The sequence below is a fragment of the Podarcis gaigeae genome (genome assembly GCF_964106915.1).
Source record: "Podarcis gaigeae genome assembly, chromosome: 7".
In the NCBI taxonomy this organism is placed as follows: Eukaryota; Metazoa; Chordata; class Lepidosauria; order Squamata; family Lacertidae; genus Podarcis; species Podarcis gaigeae.
Window position 1 is genome coordinate 22,585,907 of NC_139683.1, and position 21,580 is coordinate 22,607,486.

The 21,580-nt window shown below is 40.1% G+C and overlaps 1 protein-coding gene and 1 long non-coding RNA gene across 3 annotated transcripts in view; one reads left to right on the plus strand and one right to left on the minus strand.

The window, feature by feature from the left end:
* Positions 1 to 20,183, plus strand: LOC310849317. Its single transcript, XR_014566847.1, has 3 exons — positions 1 to 490; positions 18,549 to 18,582; positions 20,043 to 20,183. It is a non-coding gene; the product is annotated as an uncharacterized lncRNA (long non-coding RNA).
* The window catches only part of DCAF13 (DDB1 and CUL4 associated factor 13), a 22,932-nt gene continuing 13,851 nt past the window's right edge, over positions 12,500 to 21,580 (minus strand). For both annotated transcript variants that reach the window (XM_083749282.1, XM_083749283.1), the window contains exons 8-11: positions 21,050 to 21,214; positions 17,742 to 17,877; positions 13,733 to 13,896; positions 12,500 to 13,087 (exon numbers count right to left, since the gene is read on the minus strand). In XM_083749282.1, the coding sequence (XP_083605408.1) occupies positions 13,000 to 13,087; positions 13,733 to 13,896; positions 17,742 to 17,877; positions 21,050 to 21,214 (553 nt within the window). In that variant the 3' untranslated portion in view covers positions 12,500 to 12,999. The remainder of the gene's footprint in view (positions 13,088 to 13,732; positions 13,897 to 17,741; positions 17,878 to 21,049; positions 21,215 to 21,580) is intronic.

A 21,580-nucleotide genomic window follows, 5' to 3' on the forward strand; every position in this document is an offset into this window, starting at 1 on the left:
AGGCGCGCGGGGGTGGGGGGGGTAAGGAGGCGAATGGCTGCGATAAAAATCACGCGAGGCAAAAGGGGGAGGAGCCAAGTGGCACCGGGGACGCGCGCAATTGAGAGGACTGGGCCTAGCCGCTCCAGGGAGGCCGTGCGAACGGCCGTGAGGGAGCGGGCGGGCGGGCGGGGCGGAGAGCGTGACAGACAAGCGCCCTGCCTGCCTCAGCCGTTATTTCTGGCGAGCTATGGAGGCGCGGAGAGAAAAGGTGGCATGGAAGAGAAGGGAGTCCACTTCCCCCCCCCCCCCCACATACACACACACCCGAAATTCGGGTGAAGAAAAGCATGGCTGAGCCAGGGGGAACCCTGAGGAGAAAGAGGTACAACTTCGCGGAGAAAAAGAGATGTGCTAAGGTAGTTTCCTGGCTCGTCTGGACCCAACGCGGATTTGTTGCTCCCTCGGTAACTTCAACTCGCCCTGCTGCCACATTCACATGGAGGGAGATGTAAGCGAGTGGCAGTTGGCCAAGGGGCAGGGGAAGCGCTAACAGGGTGGACAGACAGCTGCAGCTGGCTATGGGTTAAAGTGGGGGCTGTAATCTGTGTTTGGGATTACATAACCAAGGAACGGTTGCTATTTTAGATTCATTTAATAAGGGGATATAAGGGCCTGGACATAGGTATTTGGCTTTAGGGCATCTGTGGCCAGCCCTTTGGGCATGTAGGCATGGGGTCGAGGGCAAGGGATGGCCACACTGCTACAGGGCACACTGCAGAACATAGGCAGCTTCCCTGTCACTGGCTCCATTTGGGATGGTTTCGCTTCTTCCATGCTGAGCTAGGCAATCGGCAACACAATGTAGAGAGATGCAAGGTTTGCGGCTCCTCTTGTCACTTGGAAGCCACCTGTGCCTTCAGTTGGATAACTATAATGTCTCCATGGGAGGGGAAAACATCTGTAAACATTACAGATGCAGTACTTTGTAGTACTGCCACTGTGGCACAAAAAGAAGGATTTTCATAACTTATTTATAGAAGGTCTCCCCAAATCTTGCATTCATCTGTGTAGACTGCATGGTATAAATCAAGGAGCCAGCACTTTGTGGCATCACTAAGGCACAAAAAATGGATCCCATATATTAAACTTTGTGGCTCTTATATTGACTTCACAACAAGCACAGATTCAGATGTTAATGACATTGCTATGGCACGAAAAGATGGTTGCAAGACTCAAGTCCTTGTGCTTTTTACACAAAATTAACCCCCTTTCCACCATCAAATCATAGTTCACATCAGTACCTATGGGCTTCGTTATAAGGATTATAAATTCCACCTTGTGATGCAAAATCCTAGATGCTCCAAATCCATTTAATTTGTACTCATGATGACACAGTAACTCATAAAAATGAGTTTAATCATTTGTAGTGCACCGATCCTGGAACCTAGATTTGTAGCACATCTTCTCATCATGTATCCTTTTTTAAATAGAATATTGAAATTCATTATATAATCACAGTTCACCTACACTATCCAAAATAATCTTTCCAACATCATCTGGCTTTTTGCATGGGTCCTCATAGATCCTTGTAAGTTTTACATGTATCCTTACATCAAACCATATCATACGGTGTAGCCATGGCTTATCCCTTCAGCATAAAGAACACAAATTCAATGTGTGCTCTGTGTGTAATCCACATCAAGAGATCAGACTATAATGGGTGCACATAGTTTTCCCATTTAAGTCCTATAAGTTATTAATTTTATTTTTAATAAAATGAATATTTAAAAAAATGTATCACAGTTATTTTTTTCTCAGCTTTCCCGAACCTAGTACCTTCCTGATGTTTTGGACTACAGCTCTCATCACTAGCCCCAGTCTGTAATCCAAAAACATCTGGAAGGCAGCAGCCTGGGGAAGGCTGAAAGCACTTCCTAAACTTATACTAATATCAGATCACTGCATTGTAAAAATCACAATGCTAGTGAGTCTTTTCATTACTGTGTCACAAAAACTGGAATTTGGAAATGATACTTCCCAGACAGAATGGTTTTTCATTCCAACAACAAATTATGCTTCACATATCATAAAATATATAGTTCCAGCTCTTCCTAAATACACTTACCATTTGAAGCCTCTTAACTTAATACATTCATATCATAACATTGTACCAGATGGTTGTAAAAAATGTTTATAGACAAGCTCAGATACGGTTCAATACAGTTATGCCCTGGAAACTGGTTATTTGAGAGACTAGCTGGTAAAATTGTTTTTTTTAATGCATTCAACACTACATAAAAATCTGTACCTCAGATTTAGGTTTTTATGATGCAATATTAACTATTAGTATTGGCACTCAATGTAACACTTTCAAGGGTTCAAAGTGCCTCTGAAACAGGTTTTTTCCAATCTAGATTTTTGCTCCACAGTAGTTCCATGAATGTTACATCAATTCATTTACTTTTCTTTTTTTAAAAAATGTTGCTCAACTTTGATCAGTGCCAATACGAAACAGTACAAGATGACATAAATTAATTTAAAAGCCATCAATAAAATAGATTTTTTAAAAATCCTGCAAACAATGGTCACTAGAAACAGCTGGACAAAAGCGGTTAAAACAGTAACTCATTAAAAACCTACAAAGCTGGAGTAAACATTTTGAAATGCAACCTGCTATTTCTGCTATGCCCAAAAGAAGGTGTCACAAAGCACTGTGTTATTTGTATACTGTGAGTCTATGCAGATCACAAACTCTAATTTGATAGTGGGTTGGAATTGAGGTCCTCCATTTAAAAGACATGAGGATCCATGATTATAATCTTTGTGTTTGCACCACAATGGCAGTATAAAGTACAGTACTGGATTCATGGTTTTATATTTTAGGCTGGCTGTGGACAAGGATGTGAGTGAATTGATGGCAGCTTTGCATGGCCTATAACAAAAATAAAATTAATTCAACAGATTCTATTTGTATTATGCTAGATCAAACTTTTTACTATCTGCTATCTGCGTAAAAGTCATGGTGGAGACATGTAGGAGAAAAAGACAAATAAGGTCCACTGTGACTGTGCTTAGATGAAGGTCCCCACCAGCGACCAACACATGTCTACTATTTCTACTATTGCCAAAGCAGAAAGCTTTGCACCTAGTCCAGCTAGGAATAATTTGAACATGGAATAATTTCCTATGTAATATAATAATAAACAGCTGTGAAATAATTTGAAAATGTCTGTGTCCAGCTTAGAGTATATTGTCCAATATATGCATTATTTGCATTTAGTGTATTAGGGTCATTGATTAGCTAACATCTAATCCAGTTTCTCATTTCTTACTCCTTCTAAAAAATCTAAACATTGTTTCAAATAATTCAACAGAAACTTATTATTGCCTGATTGATTTCCATGAAGTAAAGAACAATCACCCAAGGAACTATAGTAAATTAAGTTCTATAGCAGCTAGCTACTGGGTTGAAATGCTAGGGGCTTCTTTCAAAATGAGTTAGCACAACTTCAGAACTGGAGGAAGCAACTAGATATATATCAGAGCAAACTGTCTTGGTGGCAAACATGATAGTTTTCCATGACCAAGAAGATCACATTTATTAAGATGTTTGTTTGTTTCTTTGCTTTACTTATATACTGTTTTATAGAGACTTTCAAAGTGACTTGCAACAGATTTGTACATACAACACAATCACATTCAAGGATAGTATTAGCAATAGAAATACCTTGGTGTCCATATGGTACCAGGATTCTCCAGGCAGCATTTCCCTGACTTCATCTTTGGTCTTCCGTAGTGTTGCCAGGCAGCAAAGCCACATAGAGACTTTGACATAACAGAGTGGACCTCTGTCACTCAGTATATGGTGCTTTCAAGTCTTCCTGTGTTGTCAGCATCTATGAGTAATTGGTTTGGGTTTTCCTTCTTCAAACATCTGACAAGATTAAAAAAACTAGCTGGGAATTGCCCACACACCTGGTACCTGACCACACATCTATACTGACATACCAGCTACCTTCCATGTATTCTTTTGAAATTGAGAGAGAATTACTCTTTCCTCTGGCTCTTCAGCCGTTGGTCTATGTCCAAGAAGAACAGATTCAAGACTGGTAGTTTCCCAAGTGGGCTATGTCTGGTGAGGATTTCTTCGTAAGAGAATTAAAACCTCCTTCTTGAGGGAAAATAAAACCTCTACCCTATCACAGCAATGAATGAACAGTATTCTCAACAAGTAGGATGGTCTTCCCAGAATATCATATTTTCCAAGGACTATGATACTCATTTCTTGGAAAAGACTATGTTCTCAAATTGAGTGTGGGATGAAATTGAAGCCAAGCAATTGCTGTCTGTTGAAAAAGCAGACTTGGTTTTCTTGGTGTATGGTCACTTCAGATAGACAAGGGAGAAGACGAATGAAACTGTTGCTTGACTAGCCCATTCCAACTAATAAAAAGTGATCTAGCTATTACTAGAATGTGTGGGTCATTGTAGATGACTTTATTACCAGGTAACAATATAATTAACATCTTCTAAGTGAGCAATTGATAGCTAGAGGCACAGGGTTCTTGATCTCTTACTCCCAGTCTGAAGATAGCATCTTCTGGACGCTGTTTGTTGACCCAAGCCAACCTGTATATCTATAAATAAAGAGGCTGCGACAAAACAAGTGTTTTGTCAGTAGGTGATACCCTGCTGCTGTGGTATTTCCTCTTAGTTAAATAACACCATGCACATATCATTATACAGAGTACACAGTGTACAGAACTGCCATCTTAAGGGACAAAATCCAGCATATCCCGCTTCAGATAGTGGCTTGGAAAAAGGGAAGGCTAACTTCTCATACCTAGGCACCAGTCAGTACACAGCCACAGGGACACAAAAATAGTTTGCTTCCTGCCTGTGCCTACTTGGACTAGTGCACTGGTACATTGTTAATAAAATCAGTACAGTGGTACCTCAGCTTAAGAACTTAATTCGTTCTGGAGGTCCGTTCTTAACCTGAAACTGCTCTTAACCAGAAGCACCACTTTAGCTAATGGGGCCTTCCGCCGCTGTCACACAATTTCTGTTCTCATCCTGAAGCAAAGTTCTTAACCTGAGGTACTATTTCTGGGTTATCGGAGTCTGTAACCTGAAGCGTATTTAACCCGAGGTACCGGTACCACTGTATTCTAAGATCCCCACAGCTAAATAACGGTGCCTGTCTAAAAGCCACCTGAAACAGTTTTCTGAAAACATTAAGGAGGATCTAAATTCTACAAAGGATTTTTGCTTTGGGCTTCTTCCATTTTCTATTGATCTCACTGCTTTAGAATAAGAGTCAGCTGTGCTAGTTGAATGATCTTGGCAAAGTGATACTCAGAGTTTAATTTCCATAATGAGAGCTGCTTGGATTCTATAAATTTCAATTTCTCCCTTAGGAGTTCTTAGCTGAGTTGTGGTCACTAAATGATGTTTGAACTGTTTTCTGCACGTGACATGGGGCATGCTTTACGGTATTTCATTATATTGTTGGGTATACGAAACCTGCCCCAAAATAAGGCTCTAGTGAAACTTCAGCTTAAATGAACCCCTTCAGCTCCTCACAACCAAATCCCCAACAACTTTCATGCCTATCAGTTTGAAAGAAATGATATGCTAACATCTGGTTGGAATCAAACAGTGCAACTATCACCAGGTTGTCCCAAGTGCTAAAGAAAACACACAAGTGTTAAGAAATCAACCAGTATGGAATTTGGTTTTCAAATTTTAATTCTTAACAATTTAAAAGAACACTTAATATAATTTAAGTATTTTAAATAAATACATAAATTATTGGAACCAAATCAGCAACCACCCACTATCTCCACTCTTTTTCAAGTCTGCTTCAACTCACTGATGCCTGCATGAACAAAACCTAAGCCCTTTATACCTGCCTCCCCTCCCTGCTTCTCAGGCATGCTTGTTGTTTTCTTCAGATTAGTCATGACCCTAGCAGGCATAAGCCAATGTTATCCCAAAAGGAAGGCTTTTATATTTCTGGAACTTTATTAGGGACCCCTTCAGCTGCTTAGGAAGATTCTAAGAAACCCAGGGTAGTGAGATTTACTTCAAGGGTAAGCTAACAAGGATGTCCACCCAGTCATCACCTCAGCCTAAAAACCCTTTTTCTGGATATTTTGCTGTCAATGGTACCCAGGCCTGTTTCTCCACCATACAAGGTGTGTTTAGCCTTTGCCAGGAAGTCTGGATTCAGCAGTGAGCATATGCTTTCTCTTTACTCTCCCTTCCTTGGCACAGGTAATTATTAGTGTCTCACTCCTTCCTCTTATCTATACCTTTCTCATTTCCCTCATCACATTGTCTCTGAACCTACGCATTACTCCAAACCATAGTCATTTGCATTTGAGCTTTCTCTTCTGGTGCATGTAGGCTGCAATTTTGCCTGGTCCTCTAGTGCCCTACTCTATTCCGTATAAAGCACTCTCTCTCTCTGCAACAGCAATTATTTAAGCTTATAGTCCTGACAACGTGAATGTGGATAGCCTATATAATTTGTAACGGCTAACCATCTTGCTATTCTACATCTATGCATGGTTGGTTCAAGACAAAAGCCATTTCACTCAAATGTATGCCAATACACATGCCAAATGAAAATAAACTACATTTGTTTATATTGCCATTTACTCGCTAATTTTCTCACCAAAGCAAGACAATACTGTGTTCCTAAAGTAACTGTGCCCACTGCAATAACCCCCTGTGTAAAGATGCCCAAAGTAATACTTTTGTGAACATGTCTGTAAGATAATGGGGTTTTGTGTGCACATAGAGAGTGACGAGGGCCTGCTCGCCATAAGAAATAAATCAGCCTCACACCAATGATATATTGAATAGGCCTAGCCAGCAACAACTGAGCTGAACTGAGCTGAACAGAACTGATCAGGCCCTGAGCATGCTCAAACTGCTGCGGCCTAGCATTTTATTTTTTCACAGAACATTGTATCAACTCAACAGTAAAAGACAATGCCATATAAGGAAAATCACACCACTATCAGGGCAGGCTGTGTAGACCAATCACAGGCCAGCATGGGGTGTCCACGCGCTGATCATGCTTAACACAGCCTGCCCTGTCAAAAGGTCATGCTGTAGTACATTTCTACCCGTGCGCCCATTTTCCCTATAGGTAAACCAACCATATTCCCACAAGAGAGAGATGCAGGCTAATCTGGTACCATAATATTATACAGTACGATCACATCTTATGTACATGTAACTTCTGCAATTTCAGCAATACATGACTGAATGCTAGCTGGTTGACATCCTGTAAATTAAGCCAGCATGAGGAGTGGGCCTTGCTTAGGAACCAAGGCACAGTTTAAAAACTCTTTTTGTACTGGATTTTCCCGGAATAGAAAGAGTTTTTAAGCTCTCAGCTTTGCTTCCGAAGCAAGAAGAGGAGTTTGGTTTTGATATCCTGCTTTATCACTACCCAAAGGAGTTAACATTCTCCTTTCCCTTCCTCCCCCACAACAAAAACTCTGAGGTGAGTGAGGCTGAGAGACTTCAAAGAACTGTGACTAGCCCAAGGTCACCCAGCAGCTGCAAGTGGAGGAGCGGAGACGGTTCATCAGATCACGAGTCTACTGCTCTTAACCACACCACCACACTGTCTCTCTCCAGGTCTGTGATGCTTCTGCAAGATTTCATGGGAACTTGGGACAGCCCTGAGAGATCTCGAAAGAGCATTCTGGGGATTCTGGAGCCAGCATGCCAGTTCCAGAAATCCTGGGATGCTCACACAGGGTTTCGGAGTATTTGCGTTTTTGGCATGTATGCAGAAACCTTGGCTTCAAGTGTATTATGTATAGAAATTACCAGTGTTTCAGAAGCCCTCCTTTCTTTCTCTCAACACATACAACCCTCATTGTTCCAATAATTATGTTCTGTCCTTTTTACCTTGCTTATAGTTTTCGTCCATGGTGTTATTAATACCTACGGTACCTGGATGAGTTCCAACTGAAAGTGTGCATTAATGGAAAACCTCCCTGTGCACCGAGTACAAATAAATTAACACATTGAGAACTGTTCATTAGAGGATTAACAAACTCTAAACTTCCCTTAGCAAAATCCCATTATTTCTATGAAACAGAATGTCTATGCTAGAAAATGAACTATTTTGCAATCAGATGGTGATGCTGCCATTTTAATTTCCCCCAACGCCTGGAATTACGTTTTTGGTACCGGAGATTTTCACTGATATATGAACCAGATGGGCATTTGCCAATGGCCCCTTCAAACCTGGCAATGGCAAAACTCAAATTATCTCTCAATATCCTAAACAGTTCTACTTGGTGATACTATGCAGATATGAATAGTGTTGAAGGTCCTGACAGGCTTATGCTGAGGACGGCGGGAGTATGCCGTTTCTGATATATCCTGGTCCCAAACCATTGATAAAGTATTCAATGCACATTTTTGTCCTTTCATCCGCACCAGTGAAGAAAGAACACAATAATCAAGCTTGCTGTCTCTTCTCTTCCCAACCAGCAAATGTTTGTATTTGTTGCCTTATATGTTATTCAAAAAATATTAAAAAGTTAATTCCCATTCATGTCTATGGAATTCATACAAGAGACATTCCTCTGGGATTTTGCCTTTGTATAATGTAATCTCTCTCACCAGTGCAGTGCAGCAGGTAGAAATCTTTCAGCCATTGGTGTCTTAACTCACTTTGCCCCATCTTTTCACAATAACAGGAATGGTTCAAGCAGTCTCTTCCTCCTCTCTCAAGAGGGGTTGTCATGTCATCAAAGCAGTTTCCCAACAGCAGCAATAAATTTTGACAAAACAGCATTTAATTTGGCATTCTCAACTGACAAACATAATTTAGGTAGAATTACACTGCAAGACCAATGCTATCTGATTCATGGATATGATGAATTCCTGTAATCTGAGCTTTGGCACTTTGAAGAGCACCACTTTAGTCATGTTCCTGTAAGTTTGCTAATTCTCATTTTATTGAAGTGAGTTTGCTCTGATTATTCTCTCAGCCCAGAGCAAAAGGGCAGCATTGACCATAAAGTTGATTCAGACTTACATGGTTTTCTTCAGTTACAGATAGGTAGCCGTGTTGGTCTGCCATAGTCAAAACAAAAAAAATCCTTCCAGTAGCACCTTAAAGGTGTATCTGAAGAAGTGTGCATGCACACGAAAGCTCATACCAAGAACTGACTTAGTTGGTCTTTAAGGTGCTACTGGAAGGAATTTTTTTGTTTTGACTATGGTTTTCTTCAGAAACCAGAAACACCAAGAAATGTTAACTATGGTGTGTGTGTGTATAGAGGCACTTCCCTGGGGTCACATTATATGCTGTTCAAATAAATCAAGCCAGGCATGGGGGAACTTTTCCAGCCCAATGGCCACATTACCTCATGGGAACCCTTCTGGGGGCCACATACCAGTGATGTGTGTGGCCAGAGGTAAACACGGGCAGAGCAAAAAATGCAAAACAATAAACAAAACCCCCAAACGTGTATATTATACTGGGAAATCCTTTTACTTTCATATATTTGAATAAAATATTTGAAAAAGAGATACTTTACATAAACTTTCCCAACAAATGCATGCCATTTTGTTCTACATTTTGAGATTGCCATTTTAATGCAGTTATTTACTCTATGCTTTTTTTGCTGATGTTTTTGGAGCTTCAGAGACAACCAGAAAGAGAAGGATTATTTTGAAACACGGGTTTATCAGAAACATCTCAGTATTTTCTGATTGCAAATACTCTATTGCAAAAAGATGCAGCTGCAAATATTGTCCATGGATTTGCTCACAAAGGTTAAAATTTTGCCTTAGCAAGTTCAAAAAAACCCAACAGGCTCTATTCCTCAAATAGCTTATCTATAAATACACCTTTATTTATCCAGCTGTACCAATTAAATGTTTCTCCTTCAATTTTAAAAACTAGATTACTTGCTTTGTAGGAAAAATAATTTTGGCTTATTATGTCCTGAATGCTTATGGCATGAGAAATCATTTCCTGTCATCAACAGAGTCTGGTAAAGAAATTTGCTGATGTGCTACTTCTATCTCATCTACGATGCAGCATTTTCCTATGGTCAACGTCCCCTTCCTTCTTCAGATCTTCTGTTCCTATGGATAAAATCCTCTGCAGAGCTCTGCACCCATTAGGCTCTCTTCAGAAAAATTAGCACTTAGGACCATGCTGATCCTACTCCTGTCACTTAAGATGCAAGAAGCTCCTTGCTGAAGGCTCAGATACAGATCGTTAACCCAATCCCACAATTAGAAACACTTCTCCTAGAGAAGCCGATTATAGCTCACTATGACTCGACACAGGGAATAAGTAGCAACTGATAGAACTGCAAGTAGGTAATGAATAGCACACACAATGCAAAGTTCCAGGCCATCACCACAGGGCTTGATGATAATTTGCGGAGGAAACTGCACAAATATTTTGTGAGCCATAACTACAAGCAGAAAACAAGGCAACTGTTAGTAAATGTTTGGCCAGTTTAGTATCAATCGATGCCCCCCAGACGGTTTAAATTATTGCAGAAATCACAGAAACAAAGTCTGCCTTAAATGAAGTCAGTCTACTGGTCCATTTCCCACTGATTTCACTTATTGGCAGAGCTTCTTCAAGTGTTTCAGTTTCTTTTCCAGCATTACTTGGAGATGCAACAATATGGGATCAGTACTTTCTGTCTCAGGAGTACTTACTGAATTATTCCTATGGAGGACATCACAAATAGTCTATGTGAATTTTTCAAGAAAAATCTGAGTAGGGCAGAATTTTTACTGGGTCCTGCTCCTGGATTTTATTTTGAAGTATCTTTATAGGTTTTCAATTCCACACAGACATTCCACCACAATACTTTCTAAAGTTCTTCACAATCTACTTTAAACTATCCTCACATCACATCTTGCAAGTGGTGAAGTCTATTGCGTGCAGGCTATTTACAGTACTTAAAAGCTGAACATGTGAGCCAAATCAAGGAAGACTTATCGCTAAACACTTTAAGGAAGGAAACTCCCAATTTACTTCTCCCTCTACAAAAAAGAATCTGTTAAATGATTTAACTTATTTGCTTCTCCCCAGTTTTTTCTGCTTTCAACATGGCTGTGACTGAAAAATAGTCTTTACATTTTCTAAATATCTCACGCCGAAACTGAAGAGCTGCAAGAGTGTAAACAAAACCACGGCTTCTCTCACATCTTTCTTGAAAAGCCATTAGTATAATACTCTTAATTTATAATAAACAAAATTTCTAGTTGATTTAATTGATCTCTACAACAATGAGCTTAGAGCCAATTCTATCTGGCCACTTAATGATGAACTATGCTGCTATAGCTCAGGTAACAAATTGAGAGGGCAACAAATGAATCACACAGTAAACATGAAGTTAGCTTTCTTTTGCATAGTTAAGTAGACTCAATATGTACTTCATTTCACACCCTCTCCTCCATTCTGCCCATTTCCAAAGCAGAGCAGGGATCTGATCTTACACCTCCATACCAGACTGGAGTTCCCCGCAGGGCTCCCCACGCTGCGGATAGCAGCCTGCCGCCCAGAGTGTCCGGCACCCTGAAAGCAGAGCGCCTGGCGCTTCGGGAACACATCCGCAGCGTGGGGAGCCCTGCAGGAGTTCCCCGCAGGGCTCCCCACGGTGCGGATAGCAGCCTGCCGCCCGGCGGGTGGGGCGCCCTGAAGCAGAGCGCCCCTCGCGGCAGGCAGACATCCGCAGCGTGGGGAGCCCTGCAGGAGTTCCCCGCAGGGCTCCCCACGCTGCGGATAGCAGCCTGCCGCCCAGAGTGTCGGGCACCCTGAAAGCAGAGCACCACTCGCGCCGGGCACAGATCCGCAGCGTGCGGAGCCCTGCAGGAGTTCCCCGCAGGGCTCCCCACGCTGCGGATAGCAGCCTGCCGCCCAGAGTGTCGGGCACCCTGAAAGCAGAGCGCCTGGCGCTTCGGGAACACATCCGCAGCGTGGGGAGCCCTGCAGGAGTTCCCCGCAGGGCTCCCCACGGTGCGGATAGCAGCCTGCTGCCCGGCGGGTGGGGCGCCCTGAAGCAGAGCGCCCCTCGCGGCAGGCAGACATCCGCAGCGTGGGGAGCCCTGCAGGAGTTCCCCGCAGGGCTCCCCACGCTGCGGATAGCAGCCTGCCGCCCGGCGGGTGGGGCGCCCAGAAGCAGAGCGCCACTCGCGCCAGGCACAGATCCGCAGCGTGCGGAGCCCTGCAGGAGTTCCCCGCAGGGCTCCCCATGCTGCGGATAGCAGCCTGCTGCCTGGCGGGTGGGGCCCGCTGAAGCAGAGCGCCCCGCGTGCCAGGCAGACATCAGCCAGCGACACAAGCTCGGGGGACAGCAGGGAGGCGCAGCGCCACTATCCCGCTGTTCCTCGACCTGGTTCGGTTTCCCTGACCTGCTTTTGGGGGGGAAATAAAGGGAATTTTTTCCCCCTTTATTCCCCCCCCCCAAAAAAATAGGTGCATCCAATCGTGCGAAAAATACGGTACTATTCAACACAAATCTTTGTTTTAATATCACATATTGACAACTGCCCAATTATGTTGGTGGGTGCAGTAAGGAAACACAGGCAAGTGTCATAACACTTCCTAAATTATCTAGCCTATGAAGAACTCTTCATAGGATTTTAGAAATTACATGTCGAATGCTTATGTAGTCTCTAGTAAAGGGAAAGCTGTTTGTTGCATAGTGAAGTTGTTCATCCTTTTTGGCAGTGGATACAACACTGTGTCTCTTTTTCAGGTGACACAAAATTGGATTGACAGAAGGTACAACAGAATATCTAGATATGCTACTGATATAGTTTAGGTCACAAAATTAACCTAAACTATATCAAGTAGCATATCTAGATATAAAATTTTAAATGCCTTTTTAATGCAAAATCCAAACATTACAATAGTAATGGAGACGTTTAAAAAGTAAAAGTAAAAGGATGTGCACATTGTCTTTAAGAATTCAACCAATAAAACAGGCATTATATAAACTATTATTTCACTACAGCTACAATGTGTTTCTTCTTCTCTGACACAAGCGGTACAGATCCAGGCTTGCTATGTTTCCGGCGATTCATTTCCCTAAAATAAGAAACATCAAAATTAGATTATTTCAGCCACAAGGGGTATAATTTTATTTTTTAAAAAAACAAATTACTTAACTGACCATACTCTACATTGCTTCTAAAAAACAATATACTGAAAATGCCCTACTGTATTTGGAAAATCACTAAATGGCTGCTAGATCATAAACTTGGGCAGAAACTCATTTTGAGTTGCTTCTTTTAGGCAACAGATTCAATTAAAACAAAACTGAATAATGTATTTTATAGTGTTCAAAATATTTCTAAGGATCGTCTATTTTGTTCCATGAAGAAACCACCTGTTCCTTTTCTCTTGAACGTGAGTATTTACCACCACTTTGCCTTCCCCTTCTACCCCATTGCCTCATGCAATCTAATTGCTTAAATTAACAAATAAATGTTACCGAATCATTTGCAAGAACCAATACATCATCTAGTCCAACTAAAATAATTAAAGCTTGCCAATAGACTCCTGTACAGATTTCTTTCATTTTGGTAAAATTTCAATAGAAAAGAGTAAACTAAACTGCTCTTCAAGTTAGCAAGTTTCCTCTAAATCTATTCAAAAGTGTTGCTGGGCTAACTGAAAGAATGGCCCAATATAACATGTAATTTAACAAGGTAAAGTTAAGAAGTAACATACTTTCGCCGACGAGCTTCTTTCATGATGCGTTGCTCTCTGGCCTGGCTGTAGATCATCTTTGGCAAGTGTCGATGGCGACTTATACGTTTGATTTGAGGGTGGTGCTGGAATTTCTCTTTCAATTTCTCATTGTAGTTCATAGCTGCTTTTTCCCGAGGAAGAAGCTACAGAAACAGACCCTTGTGTTAAAACTGAGCAGGTAGTAAAGATGACTTATTCCATAAAGCAAGACAGAACAGTTTTAGAAGTGTGCAATTCCACAAGAAGTATTGTTGGTTCCCGTGTGTCTGCTAACAGGTACAAAACTGTCACTGCCAGATCTCTAAGAACCTGGCAAATATCAGCTAAAATTGTGCAATCCACACTGTGCAAGCATGAGAGAAAAAGAATCTGGATTCTTTAAAAGATGTACTAGAAACTGTGTATTCTTCTCCCATCCCCCACAAGTGGACTATTCAGGTTGAGGGAACAGAAAGAGTAGTAAGAAGGAATAAAACATCACATGTTAAATAACCCTCCAATTAACTGCAATCACCCTGCCCATTAGAAGAGGCAGCAAATATGAAGTAGTCCCTGTAGTGGATTAATTGTGTATTTCAGAGGGAAGCAGAGATACCATCAGGGCCTATGCCAGGCAAACTACCCCCTCCCTGCCATTTGCCAAAAAACATAATTTGCCTCGTGAGAAGGAAGGAGGGGAGCTGGAGGAAAGGGGCTGTTCATGCTTCATTTTTAACTGCAGATGAGTGAGTGGCAAAACTGTGTAACTGTAAAACTCCTGGTGTGCCTAGGCAAAAAGGCGGTATAGAAATCCAATAAATAAATAGTTCGTTCTAATAGCAGTGGAACAGAAATGGGCAAAAATGTAGTCAAAGCTTATTGGACGCTCAGAAAAACCAAGAACTAGTAGAACTTGTTTTCAAGTAAGTCTGCTTAAAAGTGCTACCTAAAACCATTCTGGGAACCCATCCTACTTACATACTAGCTACCATCCCCAAGTTGCTCAGTCCAATGCAAGCATTAACATGACCTATTTTTTCTTTGGATTTTTCAGCAGGCATCTTAGGGCTCCAATAACCCTGTGAGGAGAGTTCCACTCACAGCACCCACTAATGGAAGGAGTGGGGAGAGGAGGTGATTTTTACAGATCCCCCCCTTCCGCCTGAAATTTTGCCCCAGAGGGTTGAAGAACCCTCTTCAGTGTGAGAGATGATGTGGATAGAAAGTTGCAGGGGAAATAACTAGAAGTCACATTCTGCCCAATTTTGTTAGCAGGTACCACAACTGGAGCAAAGTCCATCTACGAAGGTCACCTTTGGATCCAATCACAAATGGATAAATACTTGCACCTGAAGTTGACGCAAGAACTTACATATTTATTATTTAAGTTTGCCATACTTTATAAAATGGCTGCCTATTTGTTATCACTTTACTGGCAATCTACGCAGAATTTCATCCCTCCAGTGTTTTAGAGTAGGAATAATTTTTTGCTGGAAGCAAGGAAGCAGAAGCCCATTCTACTCAGCTGCTTAGTTAGGGATAGCTTATTTTATTGAGTAGGACGGTTTCAATTAGCCTCTCTTCCTGGACACCTTGATTTTTTCCCTTCTATATCTATAAAAGGGTCTAGTGAATTAATGGGAGGCGGGTTGTTCACCTATAGAGTCAAAACCTAAGCATCTTGATGCCAAACCCCTAATGATTTCACCAACATACACGAATAAAGAAAGTCACCTTTTGGGGCTCTAGAGGAAAACATTTGATACAAATATCCAGCTGGAGTTGTCTTAGCTCTCAAATATAAAATATTAAATTGAATCAATGTTAGCAGACATTTACAGGAATGAAATACAGTAATCCTTTACAAATTACATGCGTTATTTTTCCTTGGTCATTATCTCAAGACATCCCATAATAGTTTGTTTAGTCAGCAATACATTCCAGGCATTCCTGCAGTGCAAATTGTCAATGCAATCCAAATTAAAAGGCTTTCATTTTAATTAAAGGCAATTACTTTAAAAAATGGTTGCTGATAGAACCCTGCTCCTTCTGCAGACAAAAACAATATTGTGAGTTTATATGCACAGCACTCCTGAATTACTGCGTAGGTGAATGTGTGCAAAATCAGGAAGGGGAGGAGAGGGAAGGGAGCTTGGAATAGGAGGAAGTGACAGGGTAACATCCATGATGAGAGGCATTCATACAAAGGTCAGTATAATATAAAATATAGCATGAATTTTCACAAAATGGCAGTAGAGCAGAAGCCAGGGGCATGTCTCAGGATTAGGCATGAACTGCACCTGATATTCACATTATGTTCATAGCCCCATCATGTTATAAACACCTAGAACAGAAATCTCAATATTTCTTTTTTTTAAAGCAAATGCACAATTGTATCATCACCTCCCTAACCTCAGTTCAATGCATATTGACAACTTGCTCTTGTTAGCACAAACAGGCCAGACTAAATTCCTCCAAAGCATCAGCTTTGAGGGCTGTCCTGGGCTTGTGAGACTATGATCCAAGATTAAAGATGATTCCTGTTATTATATAGCAAAGGCAGAAGCAAAGGCCTCACACTAGCACTTCAAATATTATATTTGTGCCTATATGCTACTACTTCAGACAGAAGCTCAAAAGGACTGGGCTATAAAAGCTCATTGAGTTACTAAACCCCATACTAATTGTTATACAATCCAAGAGAGTTCTACAAAACATTACAATGAGTGAATATTTCTAATTACTAGTTCATTTACATTATCATGACCACAACTGTAGCTTTCTCTTTGTGAAGAAGATACCCAAGATTAGCGTGCAGCGTGTCTAAATTGTATCAGGTGCACCGCATTAGATATTTAAAATACCCATCTCATGTAACTTATTCAATTGCGTACAACTTTTGCAATGTAAAAGCAGATTTGCTTTCACAAAGTCTGCATTACATAGATGCAGAAACGTAAAGTTTCTATTTTGGAAAGCAGCACAGTCCTTTTTAAAGAACACTCTCCTGCAGCTGTAACAACTAGATGTCACTTATCTCCACCACAGTTACCCAGAATATCATAGGCTTAATCGTCAGTGGAGTGTAGACAGGGTAAGCGCCTCTGGCTCCTGCAGAGATGCTGTTCTTGCTAGAGTGTTCCACTGATTTTACGTAATGAGTTCAACGCCAAATACATTAATGAAGCAAAGAAAACATGAATGTCAGAAATGATGAATACTTGAGCAGCCTCAGTGTCAAAGTACAACTACCAGTCAAATAAACACTCATCAACTATGAAAGCCACAACCTAAGCAGTGTATTTAGGTCTAATCCAAATGTCAAGTAAAATTGTGCAGTGCATCTCTGACAGAGAATTCTGCAATGATGGAGAAGCTCTTATTCATATTGGTTTCTTTTTTTATAAATAAGGTTTAGCCTACATGACACTTCCTATGCATTAAATATTATTGCATTTTTTTTCTTCAAAAGCTTAATCTTTGGCAGTATCACATGAGCATGGAGCTGAATGATCAACTGTACTCTCAAAGAGCATTTAGCCAAAGAGCTACTTCTGCGCTCCTCCCCCCAGTCCTACTGCTGCATTAGCCAGTGCTAAACCAGTCTGATTTAATGTGTCATAAAAAACTCAGGCTTATCATTTGTCTCGCTCCTGACAAATCTGGAGGAGACAATCTGGAGAAAACAAAGAACAGGAGCCCCAGGTACTGCCGTGGAAATGGGAGAGGACTGCAGTGGCAGCAATAACCTCTCTGAGAACCCACGGCCTCATGCTAACACATTGTTTGCTCTTAGCAGTACATGTGAACCGAGCCACTGAACAGTTATATTCAATTGATAGAAATATATACCATAATAAAGAAAATGAGCAAACTCAAGGCAGGCCAGTTGCAATGAAAGATTATCATGCATACAACTAAGCCAAATTAAAGATCAGCATTTTAAATACAAAAATATATTTTAGTCACCTTAATTCACTTTAAAAAAATATAATTTGAATTTACTTACCACACCAAGTTTTTCAGAAGCATTAGCTTTCCACAAACGAATGTTCATTTCATCAGAGCCACACAAGATATATTTGTTGTCAGATGTCCATTTAACAGTAATGACATGCTGCATTCGCTTTGTATGATAGACTTCTCTAAAACAAACAAACAAAAACACCTATTAAATTGGAACATTTATATTGATGTTTTCTTTCATCATGCATTTTCCTTTCAACACTGGAAAGTGTTATTTTTTATTCATAAAAGGGACCAATAAGTTTATTTTTAACGTATACAATGTGTACTGCAGACAAATTAAACAATATGTAGCACCACCTAAATCCTCAGAAATTACTAACTGCATACAAAAGACTCAAAAATAATGATCTCTGGGGCTCTTACCCAACACCTCAAGAAAGATGTCTGTTACCAGAATACACAGATGAGATAAACAGTGGTCATGCGAATCACCTCTGTGCTAATAATGACAACTTCTAGCCTGTTCTCATGACTCTGAGCACATGGAAGACCAAACTGATTTTTTTTTTGGGGGGGGGGGGGTAACTATCGGCTAAGCTTCCATTAACTAGGTGTGCAGTTGGCAATACCAGGCGTTGAAGCTGCTATATAGATCAGCTTTTGACATTCAGTCAGAAACTCAGTCAACACCTGCTTGGTTGTAGTTCTGCTTAAGTGCAAAAAAACCCTGAAACATATGTCATTGAAAGTCACATGACCAGTTTGGCTTGTGGCAGCAAAGATGAAACTCAGCAGAGACTATCTTGATGAAACCTAGATGATACTGTGAACATTTTTTCTCCAACAGGCATTCCAAGCTGGATGAATGCGTCTCTGCTAAGGTATCTGATTTGTATTTTTAAAATATATATCTGCTGGTGTTTTCTCTTTTGGTTTTAACTGAGGTTTTTTAACAGTTCTTTTCTTGTATCTTGCACATTGGCTTGAAACGTGTGTAAGACAATTCAATAAATAATAATAATAATAATAATAATTAACAACAACAAGCAGCAGCAACATTATTCCAAAGGGTCCCTCAATCCACAGGAATAGCTTTTTGTGGGAGAGAAAAAAGGAGCTGCAAAAGCAATGTTACGCAAAATGAGTTCCACTCTTCGATATAACGCCTTAAATTAGAGCAAGTACTCTGTTCTGATTTAAATTATACTCTAAAATATTTACAAAGGCACAGAGTACCCATCTTGTAATTATTTAACAACTATGTACAATTTACAATTATTTTCATTTGGTTATATTATTTATTGTAACCTATATTTTTTCTTCATTCAAGTCTACTGTTTAAAAATAAATACATAAGACATAGAACAGCTATAGATGATAATTACTACTTACATGGAGACTTTGCTTATGTCCCCAGTAGTCTAATTTGTTTTCAATTAAGATCGGAATACAACCAAAGCACATTACAATCATGAATACATATTCATAGCTTTATTTTATTATTCACTGCCACCACAGGGCTACTAAAAAAACAATCTTGCTCTGAGGTGAAGGGAGATGCAGTTTTGAAGTATGTCTTGGCCATTTTATTATACAGATTGATATCATATAGTGTTATATAATTTTAATTGGTGCTTATAGTTTCAACTATAAACAGTGGGCAACATCAAACAATATTCATCCTCTAGTTGATGGAAACCTGCTTGTGTAATTGGACTTGTGGTTTCTCTTCTCCCCTTCCAGTCCCTGCATGCCCCAAAAAAACTGCCCAAGAGGAGTCTCCCAAAAGCACCAGAGCAGATTTTGGGGGTGCACAGGGGGTTGTAGTGGATACCCTCTTCTGCTATACTGAATCTCACCCAATATTTTCAGTGAGGTTTGCCTGAAAAGAAGTATGTTCATATGGGCATGCTTATATATGAGTTTAGGAGGACCTCACAACCAAGCCAGAGCCCCATGAGTCTTGAGCTGTGCACACATAAAATAAGGTTATAGTATGATAACAACCAACAAATTCAATTTATTGAGATTAACTGTTTTTCATATATTATGTAGACAAAAGAGAGTAACTAAAGAGCAAGTCTCCCATTTGCTTAAATTATTAGTTTTTTAAAGAATGGTCCAATCACTCCTGAACATATTAGATCATTAACTTCATGACATATTTCACAGCTGTCATGCCATTCTGATAAAAGTACAGAAAAGGCCTTTATTGGTGCCTTCTACTCTCCTTATTGATCTCTGGAAGAAAATAATTGTATGCAATTTCAGATGCTTCTTTCACCTAACCCTTTCTTTTTTAAAAAAAATATTTTATTTGTGCCTTTTGCTTCTGTCACAGGTTTTGAAAAATCACTCTTCTGAGGACAAGAGCAATACAATAGCATATGGGTGAATAACTTGATTCTTTCATTTAATCACACAAACATCTGGTTCATTTGCCAAGGGCTTTTAATGAACTTAATAAACAGAGTATCTCTTATTTCTTCCGTCTTCTCAAGTTTCACATTCAGGGCTTAATTAGGAACACAAAATATGCCATGGCTTATGAGCCCTTGGGACTGTGAAAGAAGCCTCCTGGATTAGACAAATAACTTCAGCAATGTGCCTTTGATAAGTAAAATATTACTTCTATGCAAAACTCATGTTTTTTTAAACGATCTCATTAAAGAGGTTATGTGGATCCTGGAAGTCAACTAATACACATACACATTATTTTCTGAGTTTGAATGACTTTACTGTGTCTCAACACAGTCTGTCAATACTGTAACTGTTTCCTTTAATTATGTATTTTTATAGTATCTTGAACTCCTGAGAAGCAAAGCTCTATTCTGAAGGAAAACAGAGCTACTTTATATAAGTAGGGGTAGGGAAGTGGATCCTGCCAGAGGGTCAGATGTTGACCTCCCCCAGCCCCACAGGAGAATTTGACAGATAACATAAGAAATAAGGTCACTCCACGCAGAGAAAAGTGACTTGTTTCTTGAGCAGCTCACCATTATACATGACACAAGATTCTTGAAAGAGTGGATTTGCAAAAGCAAAAATCCCACTGAGTGAGCCTGTCATTAAACTAGTCTAAAGTAGCATTTAGAACCCAATCAATTTTAGTTTGTAAATTCAATATACATTCTAACGAATAGGAAGTACTGAAATACTGGACAATTCAACTGGAAATTCAACAGCTGTGAATTATTATTTTTTCAGTGCAAGCAACAAACAACTACTGGTAGGAGGATATATCCTTCCTCAAGATAATACACACATTAAATAAGTTTATGAGAGCATTAAGAATGGTGGGAAAGGAGGAGGGTGTCCCAAGAGAAGCCTATTTGTAAAATCACTGACCTGCTGTGACCTTTGTCTACTGGAAAAATGCGAATAGATTTATCAAAGCTGGCAGACACAAATTCTTTCCCAGTAGGAGAGTAATCCACATCAAGGACTGCAGACACATGATCCATATGAACCACTACGGGCTTGTCAAGAAATCGCATATCAAAAGTATATAAGCTGCAAAAGAAAGGATGTTAACACTTTACACTTTATTCCATTATGTTCAATTGCTCAGGTAACGCTTCATTTCCAGGTGCTGAATACTAGCCTAATCAAATGTATTTTCAAAATCTTTGGACTCACATGTCTGACTTTGATACAGCATTTTGCTTGTATCATGAAGTGTCATAATAAAAAAAGGAATTTATAAGCATTGGAGTAGTTTTTCTATTTTTGTATTTTTTCTTGTACACTCCTCTGAACAAATAAATTACAAAGCAAGCATGGCAGGTGCCCATTGGACCCCAGGAGTACATTTTGCCCTTAGAGGCCAATTCTGCTCTGAGTGAGCTTCACGTTGATACACGTGCAATGATCTATCGA